This window comes from Struthio camelus, chromosome W, assembly GCF_040807025.1.
Source record: "Struthio camelus isolate bStrCam1 chromosome W, bStrCam1.hap1, whole genome shotgun sequence".
Classification (NCBI taxonomy): domain Eukaryota; kingdom Metazoa; phylum Chordata; class Aves; order Struthioniformes; family Struthionidae; genus Struthio; species Struthio camelus.
This window is the reverse complement of record NC_090981.1, coordinates 66,860,736-66,884,575: the sequence shown is the minus strand read 5'-3', so window position 1 is coordinate 66,884,575 and position 23,840 is coordinate 66,860,736. Positions and strand designations below refer to the sequence as shown.

Genomic DNA, 23,840 nt, shown 5'->3' with positions numbered 1-23,840 from the left:
CTTGCAAAGGGAACAGGCCTTTGACATCACGTGGGTTTTCAGAAACTACAAGGAAAAACGAGTTTCATGGCAAACTTTAACCATTAACTTACAAATCCAGTGACGTGGTGGCTAGAAGCAGCGGGCTGGGGCTGGCGGGGGGCTGAGGATGGGCTTCAGCTTTGGGTTAGGGAGCCACCCGGCTTTGCTCTCTTCAGTGCAAATACGATAGGGAAAAGGAGAGGAGGGCAAATATTTGCATTTCCACTGTTGAATCCATCTCGCCGATGCCGTGGTGGGAACGTCTCCTCTCTCATTTAATTCTCTGCTCTCGCTAAACTATTTCCTAATGTGCCGTTTGTTTACCGAAAGCGGGTGCTTATCTTCCCTGTAGCTAGGAATAGCGAGTCCGAAGCTGATGCTGCGCTCGGGCAGTGGCTTTGAAACGCTCCGATAAGGGGGGTTCTGCCGTCCTTGCAGAGACCGGCTTATCGGGGAGCAACAGAAATGGCAGAGAGAGATGCTGTGAATCTCCTTTTTCCCTTGCTAGAGAAAGAAAACTGCAGTAGTTCCAAAGACTAGTTAGACTGCCATGACGGTCTGCACCAAAAAGCTGTTTTCCCTTGCACGTTGGAGGTGAGAAGGGTGGTTTGGTCTGAAGCTCTGAAGGCTTGCTGGAGCACCTACACACTAGCAATGCTAATATGCTGGGGTGGAAAGAGACAACGGTATGAATTCCTTACCAAAAAGAAATCTCAGTGACTTTATACTTACTGAGTCATATGTTTGAGGTTATTTTATTCCGTAAGCATCCCATACCTGCGTTTGTCCTGCCTTATTTTCATTAATTGTATTCCATTAATTGTAGTAACTTGTGACTTGCATCTGATCTGCTAGAATTTCTAGGGAAATAGCTATTAGTGTTCTCTGTGGTTTTAGGGGATTTGGGGGGAGTTGGCCCAAGTGGCAAAGAGGGTTGTGATGGAAACCCCTTTCATCTGTTTAGCTGAGATTCGGGCAACTCTGCCGTTACCCCACGTGCTTTGGGTTCCTGGTGCTCCTAGCTGAGGCCGTCTCCCCTTGTGAGCGTCCCCAAGCTCTGCCTGCCCTCCTGAGCTGGTCTGAAAAGCCGAAACGTTGAATTATGGCTCCTCCAAATGCGCTGGGTGGGACCGTTAGGAGATGAGGAAAGTAGTGAGTGCTGTTTTGTCTGGAGAAAGAAGGGATTTGGGGATGGATATACTTTTAGTGCAGGTCAGTGATGCAAAGCTATATAGCTTGTAGAGTAATATGGCTGGAAGGGACCTCTGGGCACCAGGCATCCAATCCTGTCCAAAGAAGGGCCACTTAACCCAGGGCACTCAGGGTTTTGTCCTGCCAAGTTCAGGATATGTCCAGGGATGGAGACTGCTTTGAAAAGTAATAGAGGAAGGAAAAGTTACAGAAAAAGGAAATCTTGCATGTCCCGCTTCTGACGTGGTAAGCTGATCAAATATTCGCTCCAAATTCTTCTCCCTTGCAGCTTCACTTTCTGCAAAAATATTATATATATCTCTTATAATTGCTACTTAAGGGCTGCTTGGCGTTTGCTCATCTGAAATTCCATGTGAAATTCCTGCTGCCTGAGTAAAGGCTTAAAATTGGAACAAATTGTACTCAAGACATGGTAATACTTTGAGTAGTTCTGGTGTCGCTTGGCAAAGCATGACTTCCACGAAGTGCGAGTCATGGAGAAGACTGACTCGCATCTCACCGAGCACACGCAAATACTGGGGGGAGAAAAAAACCCTCTTCGATCCTTCAGGGCAGATTGGACATACATCGAAAATAACAGCAACGTATGGGTTTTTTTTTTTTTTTTGCCGATCTCTGTGCTCTGATCCTGGGTAGATCAAAGGACTAAAATGGCAAAAAATCCCCCATTGTGTTACCTTTCCCTTTTGTCTGACTGATCTAGGCTAATTTGCTGTGGGCAGTTGTTGGCTGTAGATGTCGGAGGGTTGAGACCCGAGTTATTTCCCCATACCCTGTGCCGAAATGTCTTTGTGGTTTCAGAGCTGCTGGCCAAGTGGTAGCAGCAGCTCCAGAAGCACGGAGGCTCCACTCGGCATGGTGGAGGAGGCGGCTCCACATGCACAAGTGGGATTTTGGGGCTTAGAGTCAGTTAGAAAATACCTTTCAATGTGTAGGTTGAAGATTAAAGTACCTTTAACCTTCGTGGTCTCAGTATAAAGCAAAGTTAAGGTTGCTCTGGGTGTTTCCACTCTGCATTTCTCAAGCTCTGCGAACTCGGCTCTGTGGGTCGTGTTTGGTTTGGGGATAACAGCAGCATCTCTCTTTAATCCGAACTACTAACTGACTTTAATTATCTCGAAGGAAGCAGGTGTTTATGCTTTGGCCTACATGGAAGAGTGCTGTCTCCTGGTCCCTTCCCGGAGAGCCTGTATCGGTTGTTGGTTTGTGGGCATGAAGGAGACGTGGTTTGAGGTGGGACCTTTCCTGAGCACCCTGCTGGTGCTGCTGGTGCCGTAAGGCCGTGCCACCTTCTTCAGGGCCGTGGTCTGCCTGGACTTTGCTTTTAAATGGCCTGTGAGGCCATCTCCTGCACCAGTGTTGGCTTAATGCTGTGGTGTGGGTGGAAACCTGACGGTGCCCCAGGTACACCATGGGGGGGATAAAGCCTCAAAAGCCAAGTTTTTAGGTGGTTGAAGAAAATACCTTTTATGAACATCTTCTAGAGCTGTGGTAGCTGTCGTATTGACCATCCAAACTTATACCCAGGCCTTTTATGGGCTCTACTCTTCAAAGCAGTCCCTACTTCTTGTAGTGGGACCGGGAGCGTTCGTCTAGCAAACGGAGCCTTTCCTTTCTCTCCAGCCTTGGGCCATGGCACGTGCTGGTCAGTCCCCAGGCCAGTAATGGCTTAGCAACAAACGCCTGTGAAAAACAGGTAAATGCATAACATAGAAGTGATATCTGTAAACTCAGTGTTGAGTAGGAGCGAGGTGAGCGTGGATTTCTTTTTTTTTTTTTTACCCTTGCAGCCTGCTAACTCGGCAGCCGCTCGGCTGGCGGAGCGTGCTGGCACCGAGGCCCCGTGCCCTGCCGAGGGGCTGGCGTCGCAAAGCCTAATTGCACCGAAACTCAGAACCGCACCTTATTAAGCGGCTATTTGCGAGGCGGGATGCCGTAACGTCCCTGCTAGCGGCTCTGCAAACGGATCCCAAAAGACGCGTTCAGACTCGTCGCGCGCCGGCGCGCAGGCAGACGAGTATCTGCGGGTCGTCGCCGAGGGCTGCGACGGCGGGAGCGAGGGTTTCGCGGGCGCGAGGAGCAGCGGGCCTGGGGCGCGCCGTGTCCGCCCAAGCTCCCGAGCGCGGATGCCTCCCCGAACGCCTTGCGTTGAGGCACTTCCCAGCCCCCTTGCATTCGGGTGGGGTCACGGGCTTGATGGCCGTAAAAGTTTGGCCAGGCTTGATGGATCCAATGGGGACTTTTTTTTTTTTTTTTTTTGCCCCTCCTAACAGAGCTGCTCGAAACCCGTGATGCTGCAATGCTGTCCTCCTGACTGCAGCTGGGCTGCCGTGCTCAGCCCTGCGGACACCAGCCCCGTGCCGGGGCCTGAAACTTAATTACAACCATAGGAGAGCTGCAAAGGTGACGATCAATAACGACGACAAATAATGTTTCGCCAAGGAGGGGAAATAGTTTTATTTCCTTTTTTCCTTTCTTCTTTTTTTTTCCCCCTCCCCTCTCCATTCATTCATCCGTCTACCTAGTGGAGAGTGAAATCACGCCCTTGAGAGGGAAGCAAACGCTTGGCAGGAGGAGAACTGGATCTGGGTTACGGCTGGGCTCGCCTGAGCGCCGTAACATCTCCCGGGAGCTGCCTTCATGCAGTCTTAAACTAAAATGACTCTGGGCTTTATTTGCATTTGTCTTGCTGCTTTTTTAATTAGTATTTATTTTTCAAACCTTTGATAGCAATAGGCTTATTGTGAGTTTAACCAGTTTTGCTTGAAGTAGGTTTACACCAAACCGTGGTGCTCCTTCAGCTGCGCTGCCGTAGCCTTTACCGAAAGTGGCATCAGCTTGCACGTGGGCCTGGCTGAGGCGGTGTTTTTTTTTTTTTTAAGAGAGTGCAAAATTTCCTTCCTTAGCGTTGATAAAGACTGCAAAGGCCAAAACGCTGTTGTACATCAGTGCTGTGTGTCTGCGAGATGACTCGCGTAACTACCTCCATGTCGAAATCGGTGTCACCGCTTGTTGGCCAAAAAAATAACTTTTTTTTTTTGCTTTTCTCCTGAAATTTTTTGCCTCTTGACCCAACTCCTTAAGCTTAAACGCTGCCCAGCAACTCAAAAGATTCAGAGCGAGGATTAACAGAGGTGGCCTTTTCCTACAGCCTTCCTCGTGCAGGCGGCTCCCCTACGCTTACCTGCAGGGCGCATGTCCTCCCAGAGGTGCTTCGAACTGATTTCAGCTCAGTGATGGCAAAGTCTTGCTCATTCTCTTGCTGTCGGGCCAATAAAAGCGCACAGCAGTCCTGCGTGGCGTGGGATGTTTTCGCTGCAATCATGCCTACGACGAGGGAAAATAAAGGAGAAAGGTCTAATTCTGCTCTTCCCTCCCCTCCCGAATTGGGGACGGCTTGGGGAAGTGGTGCTCAAGAGCAACATAACTTAGTTGAAGCAAAAAGATAGCTACTTAGAAGGAGGGTGCTTGCACCTGAAGGCGTTTTGCACGGATCCCATGCAGGTGTTAAAGCAAAAAGACCTGGAAATGGCTGCAACGAAACAAAAAAAATAAAACCCATCCTTGTTGCCAGACCCTTTCCTCTCACTTCCCCCCTTCCATCCTAACCAGGAGGTGTTTGAATGTTTGTTCACTGCTTCAAGTACTTTGAAGTTATTTAGCCCCGTTTTGCTAGCTCTTGATCACGGGTGCCATTCTCCAGGCATGCAAGGTTTCCTTACTAACAAACGTTATTGCTGGAATTTTTTAATTATGAGCAGTAAGACGTTGCTTATTTAAATCCGCAGTAATGGATTTGTTTTCCTGCAGTTGCTTAGCAATAAAAAGATGCAAAGGTGGCCTTTGGGCTGAGCAGCTTACGCGCTCCTCTGCTTGGAAAGCGCTGAAGAAATAAATGCTCCGTAAGTGTAACTATCGGTCAAAAATACTTGGAACCGGCATACCTTAAATATATAAGTGATGCTCCCAGATGCCTGAATCAGAGACGCTACATGGATGAGAGTGCTTTTCTCAGCTGGAATGTCAAATATGGGCTTAACACTGTTATTTAAGCCAAAAGGCCAGAAAATAAGAAAAAATAATGCCGCTGCTCTACATAACGTACCTGACAGCCTTTCTGGGGTGCCTGGATTGGGCTTGTGAAGAGGTGCTGCTGGGCGCCCCGGATAGTCTGGGCCTCTCTATGCTTTTGGTTAATTTTTTCATCAACCCCGCGCGTTCCTGCGCTTGCAGCCCGGTAGTGGCACATCTGCCCAGCGTCCCACGCAGCGCCGGATTGAAAATACTCAAGCTTGTCCTAAAGGGCAGTTGGAAAGGCAGAGCTTCATTAGTGCTTACGAGGCTCATCTGGAAGCTTGTGTAGTTAATAGGATCGTGAGTTACTGCGCGTGCTTTCCTGGAGGAGGCTCCCAGGCTGCAAATCTCTTAACAGAAGGGTGGGTTTTTTTTTGTATTTTGAGGGTTTTTTTGTTATTTTTTGTTTTGTTATTTTTTGTTTTCCTGTCCTGCTCCCCAAGCACCTCTTGTGCCTCACCACGCAAAACAGGTTTTTCTCCCAAACCGCTGCCAAGTGGAGCAGCCGTGGTCTTTAAGGCTGCAGCCCAGGAGCTGCTGCCTCTCCACTACCCCCTCGCTGGTAAGGTGCCTGCTGGTTGCTCTTCCTGGCACCGCACGTTTTGGGTGGTTTGCATCAATGTGTTTTCGCGCAGCTAAAGCAAACGCTTCCCCGAATAACTGCCTGTTGTGTAAAACTTGTTGTCCTGTTTGACTGTGATGATAGGACTCCGGACTCGACCTCCGGAGGGGAGAGCAGCTGGAGTTCTGGTCAGCTGTGATTTGTGTCTGTAATTCAATAAGGATTGGAGCGCTCAAGTGCGTCTCCCTCCCCTGGATGTGTTGGCTGAGAGGAGGGGTTCAGCTTGATGGGAGTTTGGCCCAACTTTGCGTGCAGGAATTAACCCCTTGGCTGGCCCCAATGGTGCAGCTTGCTATGACCCCTTTTAATATCACGTGGAGCTTGTAGAGCTCTTTTGACTTGGGGGAAGTGAAGTAAGGAGAAAACTTTAATTTTAATAGTGAAATGCACGTGGTAGCTGAGGCATTGTTGTTCGACTGGTTCAATAGCTTGCTTTGAGCCTCTCATATACTATTTTTATAAGTGGAAATTCTTGGGGAAACTAGAATTGAAGAAGCTCATGTTGTTTCCTCTTGCATATGTGTTTTGGTCCTCCTCGAGAGCATTCGGAAACATTGGACTAGGATGTTTTGATCTAAGCTGACGCTTGTGTTTTACCCTTTGATTTTTCCAAGGTGCCCATCACTGCTCTCTGTCACAGGATCTTAAGGGATGTGTGTGGTTTTTTTCATCAGACACCTGTGACCTTGCGTGTTGGTGCCGTTGGCCGCGACAGGGCCAGGCTGCGGGAGCGTTGCGCGTGCGGCGGGAGCCTTCCTCCGCAGCGAGGATGCGCGAGTTTGGCTGCTTACACTGGCTTTATTTGATGTTAACGCGGATGGAAAGTAGAAGTAGGAAAAGATGAATACAAAATGCCCAGAAGAGCATTGGAAACTGGTCTGTTCTGCTCTGCAAGAAACGCTGCCTGGAGACGAGGTTTCTGTGCTATCGGGATGTGCCGCGTCCATCCTGGGGGCACGCTCTCATCTCCGCACGGGCTGCAGCCCTCTCCTGCCTGCAACCGCCGCCTCGGCGCAGGGCAGGTCCCACGGTCCTGGGAGCTGCCTTTCCAAACCCCCCCCCCCCCCCAAACACCAAAACCAGAAATGGGGAGGAAAAAACACTTTTTAAAGCTCTTCAGGAAACCACAACTCTTTTAAAGAAAATGGGCTCTTGAGCAGCTCCAGGTAACGCTGCGTGCGGCTTTGTCTCGTTTCTATTTGAACAGCACTCGGTGCAGCAACGCCGCTGCCTTTCTTTGGGAAACAAGTAAGAATTCATTGCTATTTGCGTGCATAAGTTGCAAAGAGAAAAAGCTCTTTTTCTGGCTTAGGAACACAGCTGCATCGCCTTCGCCCTAATTTAAACTTGCAATCTGAACTGGCTGGGCTTGGTGGCAGGTCTGGGAGTGAGGGCACCACCTGGGTTTTGGAGGCTTGCTGAGCCGGGCAGTTGGTGGGCAACTCTCCTCCCAAGGTACGACCAAGTCTGTTTTTTCTGTACAGTGCATTTTCACTTGGGGGTTTTTCTGCCGGACTAACGGCACGCACACGTAGCTGCCCTCGGATGCCGGGGAACCACGTTGACCCGCTTCCTTCAGCGCGGCGAGTCTGGAGCTGAGATTTGAGGAGTCTGGAGCTGAGATTTGAGTTGGCCAGTTGACCGTGTGCAGAGCGAGCTCTTCCACATTAGTATCACTACCACTTTCAAAAGCATCCTCGAGGACTAAACAAACACCTTGACTTCCGTCCTCCCACCTGGTGACGCTGAAGGGTTGGGAGATTTGCCCAAGGTTGTATTTCCCAAGCCGAAAGTCAGGTTAATTCTTTGCTCGGCTTTGAGATAGGACTGACTACCTCAGTGCTTTGAGATAGGGCCGCCTGCACCTTTGCCTTCCTAACGAGCTCCTCCGGAAGAGCGAGAGGTCGTTAAAACTAATGAAGCCAGGACTTAACCTATAAAGTGGAATTTTTTATTTAAAAAAAAAAAAAAGCCACAGATTGAATTGTGCTACACTGCTTTTTACAGTGGATTTTGCTTAATGGTTGTGTGGCATAGTGACCTGGAAAATTAGTGGATTTTTCTTTTCTTTTCTTTTTTTTTAATTTTTAATTAAAATTCTATAGTTTTGTGGTTGGGAGGGCCGCAGAGGCGGCCGAGGGGACCGGCTGGCACGCCCCCATCGCATCCCAGAGCCGATGCCTGCGCCAGGCTCGAGGCGGGAGGATTTGCGGCGCTCGAGCGAAGGCCGAAAACTTTCCATCTCGGAGGCAGCCTCGTGCCGGGTACGCTCCGATCCCGAGCTATTTCAGGCGTTCCTGCCACGCGTCTCAGCTCTCTCCTTGCCGAGAGGTGCCCGGCACTGGACGCAGTCCCGGCACCGCGGGAAACTTTGTGCGCGAAGAGGGAAAGAAAGGGAAGGTGCTGTGCAGGGGGGGGGGGGGCAGCGAGCCACCGCCACCATCCAGAAAGGCTGTTTCCGTAGCGTTTGAGCCCAGAAAAAACTAGGGCAAGGTAAAGGGAGGGAGAAAAGCAGCATGATGCATCTCCAGCCAGCCAGCCTGACCTATTCCTTGTTTCGTAATGTGGCCGACGAGATGAGGAGAGGACTCCACGATATATATATTTTTTCCTCCCTGACAAAACTGCTGTTCTGGCAATATGTTTGTATAGCTCCATTAACATCTAAAGGTTCCTGCTGCTGTAGCTATTGAGCAGCTCTAAAAATAATTGCACATTATATATATAAAAATCTATTGCTGTTCTGCTGCAGAGGACACTGTTTTGAGGGCTGTTTCGTTAACTCTTGAGGCACTGTTCTCAAACAGCATGGTGAAGGCTTTGCTTCTAAGGCAAGGACCAAACCCATCTTTGGTGTGATGGCACTGCCCTCATTAGCGTTTGCTGTGATTTCCCCCCCCCCCCAACTATCCCTCCCGTTTTGTGCAAGAACAACTTCATATACATCTTATTTCCATTGGTGGGATGAGGTTGGGGATGGAGGCGGGGGAACAGTCTCCACCACGGAACTGCTGCTTTCGGGATTCTTGTGCTCTGCTTGTTTCTCTTGAGAGCAAATATCTGAGGGCTCTGCTGTAACCGTTGCTTATTCTGCTTGGCACCGGGCAAAGCTTTTGCATAGCCGGGGCAGAGTACTTATTGCACTGCCTGTTAATGCAGGAAGCCCGACGCTATCATGAGAGCAAATTAAATCTCATTAGGAGGAGGTGAGCGACACCAATCTCGTTAGGCGGGAGCGATGCTGCTATGTTTCGGATTTACACCCTCCGTGGCATGCTGACGGGGGCCCTCAGGCTGGGCTTCAGCAGGGCTTTGGGACTTCCCCTCAGAAACATGGGGATGGCCATAACCTTGGAGAGGTGTGCTAAAAAAGGTCAAATCTTGCATGCAAGTTTTCAAGGTGTTTTGAAGCCTGCCTGTCTGCAGGTTCATCTCCAGCAGAAGCAGGTGGCTTTGGTGTATCCTCTTGTCTGGTCCCCTGGGGGCACCGCTGAGGCTGGTGGTTTGGTTGGGCTGAGCAGAGAGATGCTCCTTATCGTCTGTTTCCCTCGGTTTTAGTGTCAAACCCCCCCATTCTCATGCTGCTTTGTCCCTAGGCTCTTCTGGTCTTTCTTGACCCATGGGCTTCACTGCTGTCCAGAAGGTGCACGTGGCTCCAGCCTCCAAGCTGGTTGCACTGCCCTGAAGCTGTTGCGTTGGGGTGAACGATTGCGTTGGCTGCGCCCGGGCTCCTCTTGCGCCCTCCCAGCTCCAGCTTTGCTCCAGGGAAAGCTGGGAAGAACCGGGGCTTGGACCATTCCTACCATCTCCCACTTCTAAGCAGGTGGGGATGTGAGCAGCGTTAGGGCCATCTCCAGCTTGAGATACAGCTGGATTGGCCGTCCGCTGTGCTCCAAAACGCGTGCGCTCCAGCGGCAGCTGTGCGAAGGCTGTAGCAGGTCCCGTGCAGCCATTGCACGGACACATGTCCCTCAGTCTGCGCTGGTGACTCAGCCCAGGTCTTGCCTGGGACTCTGGTGTCTGCTGAGGAAGGCTTACAGATGTTCAAAAAATTAAGTGCTGTCTACCGAAACAACTGCAGCAGCTGGCCAGTAGCAGAACAGCGTTCATGTTGCAGAACAGACTTATAACGCCCCGTTTTTAAGATGCGGGCTTAATACGTTGTTTGTGTGTTTTTTGCTTGCACTGCCACTACAGTGACTGCAGGCTTGTATCCATGGTGAATGAATTTATTTCTCATTTAGTTGCCTGAGGTTTCTGTGTGTTTTAACTTGTTCTTTCTTTCTCCCCTCGCCAGTACACTAGGGTTTGGATTCCTGACCCTGATGAAGTTTGGAAATCGGCAGAAATAATCAAGGATTACAAGGAGGGAGATAAAAGCCTGCGTCTGAGACTCGAAGATGAAACTGTAAGCTTTTGAACACTGTTATTCTCTTCCCTTATTTAAAGTAGAAAATTTTGTTATTTTTAAATATGTTTTCACACCTTATCACTTCCAGATTTTCCCTCTGCCCATTCTCTCCCAAGATGCTTATGTTAAAGTAGGTTGCCAGAAAAGCCCTCGACCTCTATCATCTGTTTTTTATCCTCTGGCAAAGTTGCAATAGTCTGTGATATCAGTGTGGTTTTTTGGTTTTTTGTTTTTTTTTTTTCCTCTCTCCTTTTAATAGCAGCAGTATTGCTGCCAAGGCTGGAGAGCAGCTCTGCAAAGGGAGCGCCAGATCTGATTTAACCCAGCTCTTGCTCCCCGTGTGCATGAGGTGTTTTAATGGAGCTACGAGACCTGCAGTCCTGGTATGGCAGGAAGAAAAAAAATCTTTTTTTCATGCAAAGTTCATCAAACGGGCTTCTTTCACTGAGCAGGCAGGGTTTTCTTTTGAATTGTCTGGTGGATGATCTGCTCCGTTGCTAAAACGACAAGCAGATGCCACCTTCTCCAAGCTGAAGACCCTCCAAGGAGGGCGAATAATTCTCGCCCCCCACCAACAGACCATGTCTGTAGTGCGCGCGGGATTTTTCCCATATTTAACGGGAAGATGGAGCAGAGGAATGAGGCGTGCTCGATTAGGCCATTCTCTGCCACGACTCGTCTTTCAGAGCAGCCCAGCAAAGTTTTGCTTATGCAACTATGGGTTTTTTTCCTATTCTGCTGGATTTCCTCGTGATTTGTGCCAGCCGTCCTTAACAGAAAGGTGGCGCAAGGGGAGCCTCCCAGTGCCCCTCAGCCTCGTCCACTGAGGTCTGGAGCCGCCTGTCCCATGTGGAAACGCTTTGGGAGCTGAGCTCGAATTTGGATGATTAAATTTGAGTCTTTCGTCTTGGTTATTGTGTGTCTTCTTACTGCAATTTGTATTCTTTGTCTTCTTTGCTGTAAACCTTTTAACCACCACTCAGTTGAATCCGAGCTGGTTTTATACATCAGATAAAGTCTGTTTCCTTCAAACAAAACATTATGTGATTAGATACAGAAGTTTTTCCCTCTAATGATTCTTGCAAAACCTGTTTAATACTGTTCCCTGTGAAGGACCGGCTGGTGCGATTGCACGTTGGGCTGAAAAGCTTTAGTGAAGGGGAACGGCATATGTGTGCATCAGATGAAGATGCTGAGCACACATATCTTCGGGGGGTTTGAAAGCTGTTGAAAGCCTTTTGTTCCTGAGAGGCAACATGCATTACCCAGCTGCTTAGTGCTTCACTTTTGTCCTTGTGCTTTAAGTGAATTTTCATGGATTTTTGTGGTTTCTGGCTATGCTCTATATTTGGAGTGTTCCTCCTGAATGAAGAGCTGGGTTTTAAATATCGCCAGGGATCCCTGGCACGTTGGCAATTAAGATGTGAGACTGAGCGTAAACTCTTGCAAATTACCATCAGCAATATGGGATTATGGTAGAAAACGAGCTGGAGATTCCTAAATGGGTCGTGCGAGCCGGTCCCCGTTCTCCAAAGAAACGGTGTTGCTCCCGCCCCGTGTGGGACGGCACGGTCCTGTGCATGGGATATTGGAGCGACACTTGGGCAACCCGCTCTCTTGGCCATGTTGTGGGCCTGTTGCATGATCTTTTTGGCGAAATGCTTGATCTTTTGGTTTTTCTCCTCCTTCTTTGTGCCTCGGGGTCCTCAGCACGGACAGTCCTGGGGTCAGACGTTCTTCTGCTGTTTGCCTAGTAACGTGATTTGGGTGCAAACGCAGAACTGGTCATTCTTTCCTGCTGGGAGGTGAACGTTGTCTTGGGTAGCATTGTGCTCCAGCTGCCTGGTTGAGCGGGACTGACCCTGCAACACGCCTTCGTTGCCAGATATGCTCTAATTTAAATTTCAGACATAGCGATGTAATTGCAGAGCTGGAGCCCGTTCAGCAGGTTACAGCAGGAGGAGGCGGGTAGAGAGCGAGGAGGTGGTGGTGCTGCAGGTGCTGGGGAACTTCGGGACCACTTCCCAAAACACCGGAGGGGAAGCAAGCATCCCAAAGCCAGGGCATGTGGGGTGTCTTGTTTCTCTAGGATCTGAAAGCCCAGTGCTCTGAGGGAGGCAAGGGTGACTTCAAAAAGTTTGTTTTGTTTTGTTTTTTCTTTTCACTTGACAGGAAAAAAATACACTTTTTAAAAAAAGTTGGTGGCCTTGCTGTGGTTCATTTGGGGATAAGCCAAAAAGAGCAAGCCATTTGCTCTAATGCCACGGACCCCCTAACCCTGCTCTTGAGAAACGGGAGCAGAAGGGACTCTGTGCTTCCCTGCATCCTGCCCCCATTTGAAGCATGTTAAGGTTTTGAGTACTTAAACGTGGCTTGAATTAAAAATTAGGCAGCTTCTCCTGTGCCTGCCCTTACTGAACACTGAGGAATCCAAAGGGAATAAGCCTTGAAGCAATTCTGGTTATCCAAACCAGTTTAATAATGGTCCTGTTGGCTTCTCTCGGGGTTCTGTCCATGCGTAAGGGGGCTTTCGTTTGACCTAGAGCCAGAGGGGCTGTCGGCAAACAGGGCGACTGTCGTATCGTGTATTGCGCGTCGAGCTAGAGTTATCCTTAGATCAGCTATCGGCCATTAAAGGAGCTGATGGGTTTTCTGTTTTCACGTTCCTTGTGTGTGTCTCTTCAGATCTGCGAGTATCCCGTTGACCTCCACGGAAACGAGCTGCCTTTCCTGCGCAATCCTGATATCCTGGTGGGAGAGAATGACCTGACGGCCCTGAGCTACCTGCATGAGCCTGCGGTCCTCCACAACCTCAAAGTGAGGTTCCTCGAGTCCAACCACATCTACACGTACTGTGGTGAGTGTCGCAGTGTGGCTGTTGGGCCCCAGGGGAGCCATCTAGGTCCACGTCTGAGGTAACGGCCACAAAATCGGAGGCCACAAAATCGGAGGTAGCTTTTGAGGGCAAGTGTGGTGACACCTTTCTGAGCTTGTGGAGCATGTCCAGAGATAGGAGACCCCAAATATGACCTGTGCGATGGTTGGGCTACCACCACCTGTGTTGCTGGAAAAACCTGTGAACATACTTGTCTGTAGAAGCACCTTGTCAGATGAGTGTAAGGCCAGCTGTGAATGTGCTTGACCATCTCTGGGGAAACACAAGGACCTGTGAAACCACTTGAGAACAGTAGCACTCTAGAAAGATGTGATCCAACTGAGAGACGCCCATGGTGCATTTCCCTCTCTAAAGAGTTCCCTACTCTGAGTTCCTAATGGTGACCAGATCTATGGGATTTATGTCCCAGAAAATTGTGCAATTTAGCCAGTCATGAGAGAGGAAAACTGTAATTATGCTACAGAAGTGTAGACAATAAAGATGTGCCGTTAATGTTGTTGCCAAGCATTTCTTTTCTCTGCGAGAGAAGCTCCTTTCTGGAGCGGTTTCCATCCAGAATTGTAGTGCTATCCAAAGAAAACTGATGGCCAGTGATAGAGGTCAGCTTACGTAGGAAAAAGTGCAAGCAAAAATGGTGCGCTGCTGTTTTCTGCCTGTTCTTGATGACTTTGGGGTCATTAACGCTGAGATTCTGAGCAAATTAAGGGCAGATGTGAACTCGATTTGTCCTTCCTGGGGAGATTGGCTGGCCAAACCCATCCAAGACAGCAGTTACCCCTTGTCACTGGGAGTAGATGGTCCAGGAGTCCTCAGACTAAGGGAACATGACTTTAGCTAATCTTGGCCTTTCGATGCGTGTTAAGTCGCACAGCCTTGTGTTTGCTGCAGGCTACGAGTTTGTGTGATTTGTTATAATTTTGGCACATCTCTGAGCCCAGAATTGGCCAGGCTGGGGACAGAGCACCAGCTGCCACCTCTTCTCTCACTGCCAGGCACGTACTTTCTGTAGCTCCTCAAAATAACAACAGTGTTTGGTTTTTTTTTTTTTTAAACCTACAAAACCTGAAGATACTTCAGAGCTGGAACTTGGGAGCGCTCCAGTGTTGCTGGGCGTATGAATTGCTCTCGAGACCAGGCGGTTGCACCGGCTCTCCGGAGTCACAGGCAGCACCATGGATGGATGTGCCTCTAATTCATGACTCTCCTCCTCCAGGCATGGGTTTCCCGCAGCGAGAGCGCAGGGAGACTTTAAAGCTCAGTCTCTGGTGTTCCCTTACTGTGATTTATCCATTTCATTTTGATTTGAGTGCGTTCTTTGTTAGGAGCTTTTACTCATAATTTAAGCTGTGGGAAAATCCGTGATGTTTGTTTGGTTCGGCTGCATAGGAATTACTTTTCTGAAGTTAAGGCTCAGGCATCGCTTAGCCCTTCTTCTCAGACCTTCTAAAAAGTCAAGCTTTGCACAATGGAGATTTATACGCTCGCTTTCGTTAACAGTTTCTCATTCCTCCTCCATAGCTGTACTTGAGCTTACTGCCTTGCTCTCAAAGCACCGCAGTTTCAAGGAGACACGGAGATCAGAATTTCCCATTTCCTTCCCATCTCCTTTTTTTCCAGGCGTCATATTAAAAATCAATCAAAACGAAGCCCTCTAAAGCCCAGACTAATGTAACTCTGTGTTTGGTTTGTAACATATCTGCCCGTTTCTCTGTTCTAAGGTATTGTGCTTGTTGCCATCAATCCCTATGAGCAGCTGCCAATCTACGAGCAAGATGTCATCTACGCCTACAGCGGCCAAAACATGGGGGACATGGATCCTCATATCTTCGCGGTGGCAGAAGAGGCCTATAAGCAGATGGCCAGGTGAGTGGACGCTCGTTTTACACCATCTGTCTTGAGCTGTCGGCCCATGCGCCTAAGGTGGGCAAATACGTGATTAAAGGGAAGTCGTGGAAAGTGGAGTGGAACTACGAGGTTTTCATCTTTGGGAGTGTGGTGTCTTCTGTCGTGTGGCCTTGTGTGTTAGGGAAAAAGAAAAAGAAAAAAAGAGAAGCAGATGCGTACTGTATACATACCTGGAGATATTTATGGGTTGTCTTGCCTGGACCTTCTTGCCGGTTCCTTCTGCTGGTTGCAATGATCTCTTTTATAACCCAGCTTTGCTGTCACCGCTGCAGAACAGCGGGCACTGTGAGCTGCACGAGTGTCTTTTTCAGCGGTTTCACTCGTTTTCTGGAGAATTTGGCAGCATTTCCACCAGTCCGAGTTTGGCTCGTTATATACACTAGGCAGGAGCTTTGAGAACGGTGTTATCATTAAAGGCTGCAGTAGGGTAATAAATCCTTCAGAAAAGGTGTCGCCGAGATGGAGTATGACGGATGGTTTTGGGGCCGCCCGTGAATAGCCCGGGCAGATTCAACGTTTCAGAGGGCAAAGCTCCGCAGGCCTTTTTGTGAGTGTGTTGACAAGGCAGCAGGCAGGGCGTGACGTGTTTTTGATAAGCCAAAGGGCCGGGATGTAATCAGGAAGTGTGAAGGCAGCTGAAATAGCAGCACTTGGGTGCAAAAGGCAGGGTCTACCCAGTGCAGGACAAAGGACTTGCTGTGGGTCAGGGCACGTGTTAAAAGTCCCCTTTAAATGAACGCTCTTCCCAAAGAGGATGACCAGAGTTGCTTTGTAGCGCTTGCATGTAAAAACAGCTTTAAAAAAAAGGAGGGAAAAAAAAAAAAAAAGGGCAGGTGATTAAAAGTCATATGTGACAGCCTCTAAACCCCTGCGTAGCCGGTGCGAGAGGAAGCCCGCCCCTCTTAGCTGGCCTGAATGTCTGCAAAAGGCAATGTTCAAATTTTGCAGTGAAAAAGATCATGGCTAACAAAGGACTTGCAAAAACTTCTGGAAAAGCATCTGGACTACAAGAAAGCGTTAAGTGCTGGGCTCTTTATTTCACTGCACAGGCATCAGGCTGACGTTTCCAACAGATGCAAGATGCCCGCAGAGCTGTTCCGCATGGTGAAACAAAAACACCTCGCACCGCTCCGCGTATGCCTCTTGCCAAATGCTTTAACATCTGCCTGCCGCAGGTGCGAACGGCCTCGGCGCACCTTAATTAACCTTTACGACGCCTGTGGGAAGACAAATATTCTGGCAACGCTTACAGTAAGGTCTTGGTTAAGCTGAAGTTTATGGTGAGGTCCTGTTGCTGTTGCATCTGTGCCCTGCCCACCGGGAAGGGGCTTTCCAGAAGCCGCCTGGCTTTTTTTTTTTTTAAGTAATGTGCAAACTCTAAAATGAGCACTCTTAGTAAATGAAGAGAACTACGAATGCAAAAATCCTTCTTAAATGCTGTGGGTTTTCCTTCCAGCAATCAGCTGCGGCTTGGCCAGCGTTGGGTAACCCTGATGTTTGCTTTAAAACCATGACTGCATCTCCTGTATGTTTGCTGAATTACGGGTGGTGCAGCAATAGCGTGCGTCTTCCTCTTCACCCTCGCTGCTGCCCTCCTGCACGGGGAGGGCACCATTTCGGGCACCGAGGGCTCCAAGGTCAGGACTCTAGGTAACTTTTTTTTTCAGTAGATGCCTTCAATTTCTGTAGGAAGCAACTGCACCCAAATCCTGCGTTGCGCTGCCAAGGGTACATGCCAGAAATGAAGAAATGGCTGCTTGCATCCACCAGCAGGCAGCACGCGCGGTCTGCGTCTTGCAGAGGTCCAGGCCCCCTTGTTTGCTTTTTTCCACCACTGTGGAGCACTTGCCGATAAGGATTGCACGGAAGACAGTGTTTTGCTGGACAGTGAGGAGGAGGAGATGAAGATGGAAGCTGGTTTTACGTTAAGTCGAGTTTCGTACTGTCGTTTTCATACCCAAGATTTCGAGGTGCATCGAGTAAGATCGGTTCTCAGCGGGCACTGGACAAGCTGTCTCATGCTTGGAGCTCACCGGGCAGCGCTGATGCTATTGCATTCGAGGTGGTGGAGACTTTGTGAAGGGATCCCATAACCATGTCAGCACTCGTGCTGGTCTTAGCCCCAAGGGTTGGCAGAAGCAGTTGGACACAGCTTCTCCAGGGCTAATATAGCAAAGAGAACGCAAGAGACACCAGGCAACGTCTCCCAAGGGCTCGAGTGGAGACCCTCCAGTCGCATCCCCTCCATGGTGGGAAGGGGGCAGAGATGCTCTGAAGCCAAGTGGAGGACAAAATGATTTTTTGGGGGGGATAATTTGGAATTAGAATGCTGTTTGTCAGGTGCTTTAGTCAGAAATGAGATATCTATTATAGGAAAACCCGTAAATACTCACAACGGACCAGCCCTGGTATGGGCAGCGTCGCGAGAGTGCGTGTGCCGTGACCGGCCGCGTAGCTGGATGGAGGCAAAAGACTGCAAGAAGCAAAGGGCTGATTGTGTTGGGTTTAGGTGCTTGTGGCAGAGCCGTGGGGTTGCTTTGCTGAGCACTGCCGTCACTCCGCTCGGAGGTGAACGCTCTGTGGGGACGGAGAGGCGCCACTTCCCCAGCGGCCCGGTCGAAGCCACGTCTCTGCTTTGGATGTGTTTGGAGGATTTCCTTCTGCTTCTGGCTTTGTTTGAAGATGAACCCAAACTGATTTACTCACGCAGTCTGATTTCTCACCCTCGCCTAGGTGAGGGTGGCTGGTGAATGTAAATTAAAACATACCAAAAAGAAGGTGAAAAAAAAAACCCAAGGTGACTTTTTACTATAATCTGGCATTATAGCTGCCTTGGGCTTGGCCGGTTACATTGAAACCGTGCACGCCTTGAAGTATTGGCTGTGTGAAGCTGGCGGGGGGAGTTCGATGACGTCTTATTTCCTAGATTTTATTTCCTCGTGCGCAACTTCAAATGCTTCCCGTAAGGGGAGAAAAGCGCTAATAGGGTGTATCGAGCAGGGTGCGGGAGAGCTGCGAGAGCCCCGAGGCGCCGTAGCTGTAGCACCGGCTGTCATTAAACGTTCAGAATTGTGTTTGCAAGCCCTGTAATTGCATTAGAGCCCAAAGTCTTTGATTTTTTTTTTTTTCCCCACCCTCCAGCCGCTTCCTCCCATCCCATTTACTCCTCATTGAATTTCGGGAGACTCGAAGGCGGAGAGGCCGGAGCGCGCGCCCCAGAATCGATGCTCCCATCGATTTCAGAGAATCGGTTCCCCTAACGCGTATTGATTGTAATTAATTGGAGGGTAGCGTGGGAGTTTCACACGCGTCGCTGGGCTGCCTGTGGCTGGGGTGAAGAAGCTGGGAATAACGACCTTGCTTCGGGGACTGTCGTTACCCCACGGGGTGGGAGAAGGTCCTCTTTTTAAACTCCTCGAGGACTTGCAAGAAGATGGAGATGGCTCAGCGTTTTGCAAGAACCTGCTATGCGAGGCTTTGGAGGAAGTAGGCTTTCCCCGCTGCTAGGGGTGTATTTCCAAGGGGGGGGGCACAAAGTGGGCCAGGGAGGAAGGTCCCTTGAAGAAGGCGCCGGGACTAGTGGGGTTCCCGCGGCGTTAGCAAGGGGGTCGCTGATTCACTGGAGCATCACCCAGAAGCGCCCAGACCTCTGCACGGGCGTCTCGGATGGACGCCGAGGTTAATCTTGAGAGCCGGGAGATCGTCCGCTCTTAGTTTTTCCCCAAGAGAAGAGATTTGGCTAAACGGAGTCACATTGCTCGAAGCCGGGCTGGTCGGGAAGAAGGAGACGCGGCTTCGGCGGCGAAGGAGGCTCCTTATTTTCTCCTCGTTTCCCAACGAAACGTGGGAAGCGCATCCTGACACGCTCTTGTTCTGCCTAACGTTAAGTAACAAATTATCAGGTTTCTCCGGAGGAAAAGCGCCACTGTCCCCACGTTACGTTTTCATACCTGCGTTGGCCAAAGGAGCCAGCCGTGGTGTTGCAAACCCCGATGGACAGCGAGCAAGTGCGACGACCGCCGTCAGCTCTCAGCGGCAGCGCGGCTCCACGCTCTTTTGAAAAGGGGTGTGTAATTTTTTGCGTTTCTGCTTTCCCAGGTGTTTATTTTCGGCGTTATTGCTTTGACGCAGGCTACGCGTGCAGGCTCGAGCGCTGGCTGGAGGCTGCAACCGTGCAGCCTTGTCTTAGAGCCTGCTGTTAAGTGCATCCGGCCTTTATGGGCGCTCTAGTTACGGTTGGACTAAATTTGACCTGTGGTACTTACAGCGCCTTTAATCTTCAGATTGCTTTATGGGCGCTAATCCTCCAAACAGCCGAAAAGAAGTAGGTTAAATATTATTTCCAGTGCAGAAATGCAGTGGCATCCATTGACTCATCCTGCGACACGGGGAATTAGTGTCGCAGCAGGGATTAGCGCTCGAGCGACCCCTGATAATTACTCCCGGGGTCGGGCTCTGCCCTCGATTGCTTCAGATGTTGCTCTCGCAGAGGAGCTGTGTTTCCAGCGCACGAGTTTTTGTGCTCGCTGGTGAGGTCGAGATGAAGTTCAATAGTTTGCTTAAAGCTGCTGGTTCTAATGATAATTTCCGTAGGGGAAAGGTATCGAAATGACTTCCTTTGAAATTCCCCATTCCTTCTCGTGCCTTTGTTTACTGCTTTGAAGAAAAGCAGTAAATATAAAAGAAAAAAAATATAAATATAAAGAAAAGCAGTAAATAAAGAAAACGGCAAGTTTATTGCTGTGATGTAGGTCTGGAGAACGCTCGGGATATATTAGTCTGCAAATACGCCACCCTGCTTTTAATAAAAGCCAGTGTGTAAAGGCGAAGGCTCTTGGTCACATCTGTGTTGGTGCGCTGGGACGTCTCCTATCCCCTGGCCAGGAAAGGGCTGGGAACTGGGAGTGCAAAATACCGCCGTGCCGCAACGAAGGGCCTTCCCGGCGGATCGTATCCCGTGGCTCTTGCGAGCAAGGAACGGCTCCGCATGCTGGTGTGCGGGGGACCCCCCCGGGAGATTTCCTGCCCCGATTTCCCCTCTGATTGTTCTGCCATAACAAAAAAGCATGTGTTTATGAAGCCTGAGCTTCAGATGAGCTGAAGTAATATCTGCGGTGCTGGGGTTTTCCCGGGAAGGTGGAGGAAGGAGTTAGCTGGAGTTGCGAGGTTGTGCGTAAGGGTCCGGGGCCGCCCTGTGCCGCAGCCCCCACGCCGAGAGGGGGCTTTGCATTAGCATTAGCGTTAGCGCATTTGAGATTTTCTTTTTTTTTTGATCCAGCCATGCGGATCTGAAGCTCGGACTTTTCCGCGTGTCTTTCGGAGGCGGCGGGGAGACGCATCTGGGTTGAGCTGCCTTCTCTGTATCGCAGCCAAGCTTTTTGCATTGCAGGTTAAGGACGGACTGTTTCCTTAATGCAAAGGCTGGTAATTAGCAGTTAGTTCAAACCAGTGCAAGCGTCTGTTTGAACTCTGTATAGACTATAGGCTTTTATTTTTAGCCTCAAGCAGTACCGTACCTTTAGATGCTGAAATCCCAGAGCTGCCTTTCCAGAAGCTGCTTTCTGGATCGATGCGTGTGAAAACTCCCGCGAGTCCCTTCTTCCCTCGTGCGTGCTTTTGAATACTGGGTACGCTTTGGCTTTCTTAAAGGTGCTGGAGTGCTTTGGGTGCTGCTACAAACACTGACGTGGTGCAGCTGCGGGACCTCGTACTGCAGAGATGCTGAGCAGGCGGCTATTGCCCCCCGGCATGGCGGAAAGACCTCGTTAACCTTTCTGCGCGCTGCAGGGATGAATTTGAGCACGCACATATGAAAGGGGACTGCATGCTTCCAGGACCTGGCATCATGGACAGGTGAATTTTTCACCTCTGGGCAGGTCAGTGATTGCAGCTCGACGTGCGCTGCAAAAAGTCCCGCTTAGCAGCAGCCTTGCTACGTGTTGCAGCCGTGTTTCGCTCTGGCCGGGCTTCTGCGCTGGCGCCGTGTTGCAGATGTCTCCAACGTGAGTGTTTCCAGTCGATGGAGCCACCGGTGGAGATCCTGGTGCTAGTTTTGTGGGGTCATCCTGACTAGTGGCATCCTGACTAGTGGCACGATGATACTTTAAAAAAGACAAGCCAGAGGGAGAGAGAATATATCTGGGGATATCCCAGAAAAGGCAGTTTGTGATCAGACCTGAACCGCGCTGCAACTGCACCTTAATAGCTGGTATGTAAAAGCAGAGGTAAAAATTGGTATGGAGAGGTCGTAATTCTCAGTCTTGGATAGAAAACTCACCGTAGACTAATACTGTTTGTGTGTGCCTTGCAGACGTATCAGTGTTTGCATCTGCAGACAGTTAGTGTTGCTCAGGCCTTTGTGAATCCTAATATTTCCAGGTAAAACTTTCTTTTTAAGCTACATTAATTAATATATGTGTATTGAGCGTAAGAGTTTGTAGAGAAACCTGTTGTAGCCCTAGTCCGGAGCTTGGATCTCCGTGCTCCTTTCACCACCCCGGAGCTGGAGCTTCTCCCTCGTCTCGTGCCAAGTTGTGTCACTGCTGAAATGCAGGTCTTGGCCCAAAAGACGAAAATGCAGCGGCAAGATGCCAGCATGAGCAGTTGGGATCATTCTTCAGTCGGTCTTGTAGGACCACCAGGAGAGGAAAAAGCGATGGAAGAGGCACAGGTTGTAAAATCTTAAGTGGCAGTAGTGTGCACAGCACTTCTTGGGGGCGTATGTCCTTGCCTGGGGATCTGGATGCGTTTTGCTACCTGATATTTCCATAAAAACTTGGATTTTCGCACGCGCTTCTGTGCTGATTCTTGAAGACTGCTGGTGATGTTTCACTGTTTTAATTTAACTTGTGCTTGTGAATAGTCGGCCGCTTTCCCTAGCGAGCGCGGAGGGGCTGCTCTCAGCATGGTTTGAGGCGGCTGAAGCGCGGATCTGCTCTCCCGGAGCAGCCGGAAGCTCCTTTTAATAAATGAAGCGGTTGACGGTGCCTCTTGCTACGTTGTTAGCCAGTGCCTGGGGCAGCGATCAAGATCGCCAGGGGAGAGACTCAGAAAAACGTGAACGCAGCCGGGAATCGGCTCGACCGTCCTCACCTCCTGGAAGCGTGCAGCAGCGACGTTTTGCACCAAAATGTTATGCTTGAGACTCGCTTAATCCTTTTGAGAGGGAAATGCAGTCAACTTGAGCTCAGAAGGAATTCAGATATACATGTACGATAGTGGAGGAGATCAACTGCTGCCGTGTCCCCTTCCCTGCTGCTCTTGCCCGTGCCGGGACGGCGTCTCCACCTCTTGTAGTGCCTTTGGGTAGAGGTGGGTGGGAATACCCTGCGTATGTTTGCTTGAGTTGCGTTGTGACATTGATGTGCCCTTCTCCTTTTAGAAGCAAATTTGGTAGCGGTGCGAGGAGGATAAGGCTGCCGGGTCTTCCCATTGCTGGGCCCTTCTTGAAATCTATTTTATTCTGCAAAACTTGAGCAGCCAAAGAAACTTCCCTTCTGTGGTTTCTACCAGGAATTGCTTTTGGACTCTTCATCCTCTTTCTTCTTCCTCCTGGTCTTTCCCTTCAACCAATCCCCTCTACCCCTCCAAAAAGAAGCAAAATCCTTCTGAAAATACCCTACCCATTTTTGAAAATATGGGTTTTTGTTCATTTTATTCTGCCCCTGGCTATTTCAGTGAAGTCGTCGTACCTCCGTGTTTTGGAGCAGTGACTGAAATTTTGGCAGGGTTTGGGGAATAAGCAGCGATGGCGTGAATCTGATGTGGGAGATGTTATTGCTGTAGAAGTTTAACCAGCTGTGGGAATACATGTGAAAATACTGATCTTCACTTAATTGCGTAGAGGATCAAATGACTTCTGCTGTTGCCTAATTTCAGGGTGCTAGATTGCACTGCTTCAATATTTTCGATGTTTTTTTATTTTGAGGGTTTTTTTGTTTTGGGGGGTTTTTTGTTTGTTTTTGCTGGTTGAGAAGTTGAAGGCTTGCATGGAGGCCTTGGGAGGAGAAACTATGCCTGTAGCATTAGCAGCTGATATTCAGCAAATTCATGTTAATGCTTCCCCAGATAAATGTCAAGCTGCAGGTGCTTGTTATTTCAGTGTTATAACAAAGAGGCATCTCAGCCCCAGGTTGCATGTTCCAGGTGGCCCGAAAGCAGCAGCGCTTTGTGGGAGGCTTAGTCTCCCACTGCAACCGAAAGAGCTGGGGGATGTTTGGGGATGTGCGAGCTCCCTTTAGGCCTTTGGGATTTCAGCTGTTGTGGGATGTTTTGCAATTGCATATTATTCACCTTTCCTTTGGTAGAGTCTAGAGTGTATTCCGCATTCATAAGGCAGCGCGAAAAAAGTGAGGGAAGGGGAGACATGTGAAGATAGAGGACTACTGTCTGGTGCAAACGCTGAACGAGAAAATAGATCAGCTCATGCCAGCTTTTCTTCTCTGCTGCAACAGGGACGAGAAGAACCAGTCCATCATTGTAAGCGGCGAGTCGGGTGCTGGCAAGACGGTCTCGGCCAAATACGCCATGCGCTTCTTTGCAACCGTCGGTGGGTCCGCCAGCGAGACCAACATTGAAGCCAAAGTCCTCGCCTCAAGCCCAATTATGGAGGTAAAATCCGCCTGGGAAACCTGGGTTGTTCCCTTTATCCGGCTTGTAACGGCCTCTGTTTCTTTCCAGCGTGTTGCTGGAATAGTGGG

The 23,840-nt window shown here is 49.7% G+C and overlaps 1 protein-coding gene across 2 annotated transcripts in view; it reads left to right on the top strand.

Annotated features, from left to right (window-relative positions):
- The window catches only part of LOC104138524 (unconventional myosin-Vb), a 133,778-nt gene that overhangs the window by 17,420 nt on the left and 92,518 nt on the right, over nucleotides 1-23,840 (top strand). For both annotated transcript variants that reach the window (XM_068924538.1, XM_068924537.1), the window contains exons 2-5: nucleotides 10,227-10,337; nucleotides 13,026-13,197; nucleotides 14,955-15,099; nucleotides 23,595-23,751. In XM_068924538.1, the coding sequence (XP_068780639.1) occupies nucleotides 10,227-10,337; nucleotides 13,026-13,197; nucleotides 14,955-15,099; nucleotides 23,595-23,751 (585 nt within the window). The remainder of the gene's footprint in view (nucleotides 1-10,226; nucleotides 10,338-13,025; nucleotides 13,198-14,954; nucleotides 15,100-23,594; nucleotides 23,752-23,840) is intronic.